This window comes from Cyprinodon variegatus, unplaced genomic scaffold (genome assembly GCF_000732505.1).
Source record: "Cyprinodon variegatus isolate N-32 unplaced genomic scaffold, C_variegatus-1.0 Scaffold1147, whole genome shotgun sequence".
Classification (NCBI taxonomy): domain Eukaryota; kingdom Metazoa; phylum Chordata; class Actinopteri; order Cyprinodontiformes; family Cyprinodontidae; genus Cyprinodon; species Cyprinodon variegatus.
This window is the reverse complement of record NW_015151600.1, coordinates 114,745-121,652: the sequence shown is the minus strand read 5'-3', so window position 1 is coordinate 121,652 and position 6,908 is coordinate 114,745. Positions and strand designations below refer to the sequence as shown.

At 37.7% G+C, this 6,908-nt stretch overlaps 1 protein-coding gene across 8 annotated transcripts in view; it reads right to left on the bottom strand.

The window, feature by feature from the left end:
• LOC107101754 (mitogen-activated protein kinase kinase kinase kinase 4-like) overlaps window positions 1-6,908 on the bottom strand; it is a 145,579-nt gene that overhangs the window by 63,382 nt on the left and 75,289 nt on the right. For all 8 annotated transcript variants that reach the window (XM_015400787.1, XM_015400790.1, XM_015400788.1 and 5 more), the window contains exon 4: window positions 415-540. In XM_015400787.1, coding sequence (XP_015256273.1) covers window positions 415-540 — 126 coding nt within the window. The remainder of the gene's footprint in view (window positions 1-414; window positions 541-6,908) is intronic.

Below are 6,908 nucleotides of genomic sequence, written 5' to 3'. Positions count from 1 at the left end.
ATATATATATATATATATATATATATATATATATATATATATATATATATATATATATATATATATATATGTATATATTATATATATACATATAATATATTGTATTTTTAGTTATTGCTACAACAGTTGTGAACCATGTTCTGAATTAGTCCTGGTCATGATCTATTTGCATAGTATACCATATATGGTGTGATTATATAGATATGGTGTGATCCAGCAGATTATATATACCGTAATCTGCTGATTTTACTGATCTATTTTCAGATAAATCTATCAGTCGAGCTTCAAATAATTCAAGGGATTTAACTACATTCATTGCTTAGTGCTGAATTTATTTTTACGTCACTGCAACACAAAGCTGATGCATAATAGAGTGATGAGGTAAAAGTAAGGCAAGTAATGAGGTGAACTTACCCAGAGCTGGTCATCGTGGCCTGGTGGACTTTTCTTGATGAAGGCTCCATAATACGTGGCTATATTTCTGTGATGGGAATACTTCTTTAGCATGTTGATTTCCAGCTTGATTTCTTCCTCTTCATCCTAAAAAACAAAAACCAGTTGAAGTCATGAACGCATAAAATGATTTCCTGTATTTCTTATACTGTAAATAAAGAGACACAAGAATTAAAATGCAGATTTAAATGTTATTTCGATTTGATTTCAACTGGGATGGATGGAGCTAGCTGCAGCTTGTTCTTCCCTTCTGTCTGGCAGCAACCCCCCTTTAAACACATTACTGCAACCTAAAGTGCTAGACAACAAAAGGTAGTTTATTACTCCTGTTAAATGTCATGTGACCATAAATGAAGTCCCTTTGTTAAATGAAGATTATATTTTCAAAAATTGATTATATTGCAAAAGCAATACATTTTCCAGCCCCAAAAAAAAAAAAAAAATTCTTGCTCTTGAGGTGAAAACATGAAAATAGGGGTGAAAATATAAAAGATTTGTATAAAAATAGATGTTTCAAGATCATATAACAGATTAAAAAAATGGCTGATATTACTAATGTTTTTCTAACTTTTGCATCATCGAAATTCCCATTTATGGATCTAGAGAAAAAACCTCAAACCCAACGCTTCTTTTACTTAAACTCAGGCGAATAAGCGCCTTTACAAAAAAAAAACGAATATGTAAATGATTTTACGATACAAGCTAGATATATTTCTTGAATGTCCTGTAGAACAGCTTTCAATAGTCTCATATAAGCATTCTGAATCTCATTCACTGTAATCTAACATGGACCCAGTAACAGAATAATCTGTGACTGCAGCCTTAAACCTTCCATTTTGGGCTCCTGTTAGGTAATGTGGAGTCATGCAGTGCTCATAAAAGCATGACTACATCTTTAATTATGTTGCAACAAAGACAAAAATAGTTATTCTTATATTAAAGCAAACAGTGCTTTACACATGACTACATTAACTGGACCTATTCTTCTCCAAATCAGGCTTATTCTACTTTGGTGAATTAGACAGAAAATTGTTGCCCTCTTTTGTTCAAATGCTCAAAAAGACAAAAAAAAAGAAAGAGATCCTTTTTTTTTTTTTCAGTGTGTTTATGGAAAATTGGTCCAAGCAAGGAACCAAACTGTGTGCCGTCATTCAAAACAAACCCAGCTGGAACTCAGAACAGACCCAAACAAGCGGGTCACAGGCTTGGATTATTATATACAACATAATGAGATCAAGTGATTATTCCTCCATCATTCCCACGTCACTGAACCTTAGTGCTTCCCTTCAGCCAAGCTTGGTCAACTGAACTTACAATCATGACATGACGTTTTCCTATCTTTTTCCCATCTTTGGCAGCTGTTGTATTATCTGGAGCACCAAAAATACCAGCTGCACTGCTGAGTAAACTGCTTCATCAGCCAGCGCCAACTAAGAAAATAGTAAAGAAAATTTTGGGATTTTCACATCATTCCTCCTGCAGTTTTTCAGGACTGATGTGAGTTTCTTACTGACACCTCTTCAGTGGAAAATATATTTTTGTACAAGTGAACCACACAGTGAAACCAAATATAGACAAACGGTACCGTCTTATTACCAAAGGTTGGTCCTTTGATGCGAGACTCATATTGTCATGATCTCAGCGCTGATGTCGGGTCTGATTACTCATTTCCAACATCTGCTTAGCTCTGCCAGTTATTGTTAGCGCTTATCTGATCTGTCTGCTTCATTCTCTATTTAACAAGCCTTCAGACCAGTCATCAGTGCCAGAATATTTCAGTGTTCCTGTGTTCTGACTACCTGATCCTGACCTGTTCTGCCTCTTGATCCCTGAGCCAGCCTTTCCCCATCTAATCTGTTTGTCTGACCTGTCTTCTGATTCCTGCCTGATCTCTGCCTGCTTGTGAACCGACCGGAACAGTCTCCCAATCCCTGAGCCTACCTGCCCTTGTCTAGCCTGTCAGCCGCACTATGTTCTGTCGGCACCTCACCAGATCTCTGACCTCCTGGCTCTGACAACCGACCACGTCACCGACTTTGGCTTCCCTCTCTGGATCATCCTGCCTACATTAGTCTGCTTGGTTCTGATCTCCTACCTGTCCTCCGACCACCAACACATCAGCGTCTGGAACTCTCTATACAGCGACCGCAATGCCACGTTGGCAACCAGCCCTCTACCTCTGAATTCAGACTGAACTATAAGACCAGGTTAGTGACTCACACGTTCGTGATCATCCCCTTCCCGAAAGACATGGTCACTAATCTGCTGTCTCTCCCAGCAGAGGTTCCTGCCTTAGACACCGATGCCGCTACCCCGATTGTGTTTTCAATAAACTTTCTGAGAAAGTTGTTTTTCCTCCTTGAATACTGGATCTTTCAGTTCTGAGCCTGACAGATATGTAGGTGATCAAAATGTAAGAATACAATTTGTTGCCAATTTTAAAGCTGCTTTACTCCATAGTTGAATTATTCAGTGACTTTATAAGAGATTCAGAAGGATGGAAATGATTTCTAAAATCACAAACATCATCAAGATGTCATACCAGGAGAATGCTTTAAAGGCCAACCTGTGTTTGAATGACTCTATTGTTGCCTATGCAAAGATGCAGGAAGAAAACCACGGCAACTAAAGAAAACACTCTCTGATTTGCAGCTTAAACAGATTGAACACAAGCTCTGTGTTGAATTAGGTAACATCAACACATGCTTTGAGGTGTTTTCATGTTAACAAAAAGACCTTGTATTGACCAGTTTGACTGCAAACTATTGCATGAGGTTGATAACAAAAACTTACTGTAGTCAAAAAATAAAAAAATGGCATCTGGCTGCCCCAACAGTCGGTTATGTGCGAGTCTTTCCCCCCTGAGGGTTCTTAAACTAACCCTGTCTGTTCCCAAACCTTTTATCTCTAGTCCCCTCCATCTGCTTTACAAGACTTTTTTTTTTTGACAGTAAAAAAAAACAAAAAACTGTAAATTACAATTATATATTTTTTAAAGATTACCTTTAAAAATTGGTTACTTATTTAATTTATTTCTACCATGTGCCCCCTGCAAATACATTAGTATCCCCCTAGGGGGCAGGCCACCTACTTTATGAAGCACTGGACTACCCAATGCATGGAACATGTTTCAACTGGTAAAAATAATGTTGCTTACTTACTACCAGTTCCTATCATTACAGGTTGCCACCTCCTTCCTCTCTCCTTGTAGTAGGTACATAAACACATAAATATATATCATACAGTCAAATTGATTCAACATATTTCAAGTCAAAACAAGGCCTGCAGGTTAAATGGTTTCCTGCCAAACTCCAACTTTTAAACATAACAATTTGATGAGTTTTAAACAGAAACTGTTTTTACTAAAGGCCTTCCAGTATATCTTATTCCATGTTAACTTAGGAAACTGGTTGTTTGGAGAAATTTACTTCTAAAACATAGCTGTTTTATAAACAGTTCTCTAAAGTATATCTAGCTGCTTATATGTTAAGCTGAGCTGAAAGTGCTGTAAAATGAATTTGCTTTTCTGTGAAAAAAAAAAAAAAAAGAATTCAACCACAAATATCCACAATTTTCTTCTTTTATATGGCAGCTTTTTATCAGCAGTATTTTTTCTTTTTGCTTCCAGAGTCTCAGAAGAGCCAGCTTTGAATCTCATAGAGATGACGGGGTCAGCCAGTCGACCAGTCCCTGGAGTCACTGTCAATCAGCTGCTCAGGCAGACTCTGCCTCAGAAACCAACAAGGCAGTCAGATATTTCAGCAAGCAGGTCGCCAAGCAATCAGTCAGGGGGGCCAGCAGGATAGACCTCCGGCCAGCTAGTTCATCTGTTAATCCGCTCACCAGCAGCAGACCACCAGGAGTTCTCCTGCAGGCCACCATCAGTCAACTGACTCATCCGATATGGTACATTAATTGGATCTGAATAACAACTATACCAAGACTCTATAAAACAGAAAAGAAGACACAACCCTGAATATATAAAAATGCAGCTTACAGTGGTGGTCCGCAGAGCATCCCAACGCCCTCAAAACGTCAGTCATGTCAGAGTTTTTGGGAACTATTCAGAATAATTACAGATACAGTGGCCGCAGCGATGAAGAAAAACAACAGAAAGCATTCCAACGCATTATAAGCTTTGAGCTACAAATACAGCCCCAAAGAACAGCTGAAACATGGAGAACAATGAACAGCAAACTGCTATTAAACAGTGTTTACTCTCAGTCCTTCCCATCTATATGTGATCGTAACAACGGCATGTTAGTTAGAAACATAGTGATTAAACATGTTCGTAAGATCGCAGCTATCACTTGATCTATTGACTTTCATTTTAATAAACCAATTAATCTAAAAAAAAGGATTCTTTAGGTTTATTAACATTTCTAAATAGACAAAAATTGGGAATTTGGAAAATTATTCTTACTTTTGCACCTTAGCATTATTGCAAATGGCAAAACCAGGCAAAATCAGGTTGTCAGGAATCCAGTTTGTGTGGTCTGTTGTTTGTGTTTGTCTCTCCCTCCACCACCAGGTGGTGCCCTGTCCTCGTTGGTCCTCCCTGCACACCTGCGTCTCGTTGGATCATTATTGGGAGGAGTACTTAAGCAGTGGACTGTCACTACCTCAACGCAAGAGTGTTTGCCAGTTTGGGGAAGCCATCCTGCAGCTGGATGTTTTGGCCTTCTTCCCCTGGAAGGATTGTTTTGAGTCTCACACTGAGCAGGGGATAAACCTCCACAAGTTCCCTTCAAGTCCTCCTGGATTTCCAAGGGACAGTCCGCTCCATAGCTCCTCAGGATCCAACCAAGTCAAAACCTGTCCGCTCTCCAAGTTCCTACCTCTGGATAAACCCACACCGACTGGATTCAGTTTTCTCCACTAACTTCCAGTTCACCAGTACACTGAGTTTGCTGAATCTAATCCCAGTTGATCTTTTCAATAAGACTGTTCAACCTTTATCCTGGTTCTCTGAGTGGTTTACTGCACACACACAATTTAGTATATATATATATGCTTTGATTTTCTGTAGTTTTTTTCTCCTATAGTGGTATAACAATGGTATTCTTTCAGCAAGTAACATTTTTATAGTCTCAGAACCAATACTGTATGTAGGGATTTGATTGGTCAAAAATAATCGATCAATCACAGTTAATCCGGTTATTTGAGTTAGCCCAACATGTTTGATGCTTTACCATTTTGTAGGTTGAAACCATAGCCAAGCAAAGTGGTATTTGGATAAAAGGAATTAATAATCCAAGATATTTACAGTATGCTGAGCTACAAGCTCAAATTCCTCTGAAATGAAATAAATAATAATGATATATTTAATCCCAATCATCATTATGATATCATTGTATTCAGGGCTGCAATAACAATGCACAGATTTAATAAAGTTTATTCTATTTAAACAAAAAATTTATAAATAAATCACCTGTCATTTAAAATGCCTGCTGTCAATCCATGTTTCTTAAGTAAAGATGTTTTACACACGCAGCAGTTCATTCAGGGCAGTTGAAGCTAATTCAACAGAAGCGCTGCTAATACAGTTAAACCATAATGTTCTATCACCTCATGACACAAGTTATGTTTGCTTGTTGCAGAGCAGATGCTTCCCTCCCTCACCACACCACGGACAAAAAAAGGAGAGGACCTTTTGCAGCCTCAACTATTTACCCATTTAAAAAAAAAAAAATTATATTGTTAGGTGGAGACACAATTAAGTTTGAGTTTCCAAAGCGTAAAACCCTTGAAACCAAAAATTTACAGCAGGAAATGTATGCATGTTAGAAAGGAGAAAACAACTTCAGTGACAGAAAACAATGAAACTTGTTCACAAACCAGATGTGTGTGCATGTGTCAGAAGCATTTATGATTAAAATGATCATATGTTTATCATGCTGTGAAGTAACTGGAGACTAACAGCCATAAAATGTTCTCAAATAAGAATAATACTAGAAAAATAAAAGGTATAGTGAAGTAAAAATATTTAAGTGTTTTTTTTATGCAATAGAAAATGCAGCAAATGCAACTAACATTTCACTTACATGTGAAACTTTAAACATTATATGCTTAAACCAAAAAGACCATAATCCATTTGATTATGATAAAATAAGGCTATATGCTCCAAGCGTCTGTCCTGATCGTGTTTTGATTGTTCCTCTTTGGGCCTAAATAGAATCCCAGCACTGGGCTAGATGAGCTAACAGATACAGACATGGCGCCATCTACAGGCAGAAACACTAAACTACAAGAAAGTCAGATGGTAGCTATTAATGCAGCTACTAAATAAGTCGCAGATGTGCTTTAACGTCTTGCTAAAAACCGACAGCTAAGAGGATAGAGCTTAATAGAGTACTAAAACCTGTAGCACTATTAACTAGAACATGTCCTCAGGTCTATTATCACATTGTGATCGTAATGCCGGAAGCAGTAATGTATCTCTGCTCCTTTTTTAT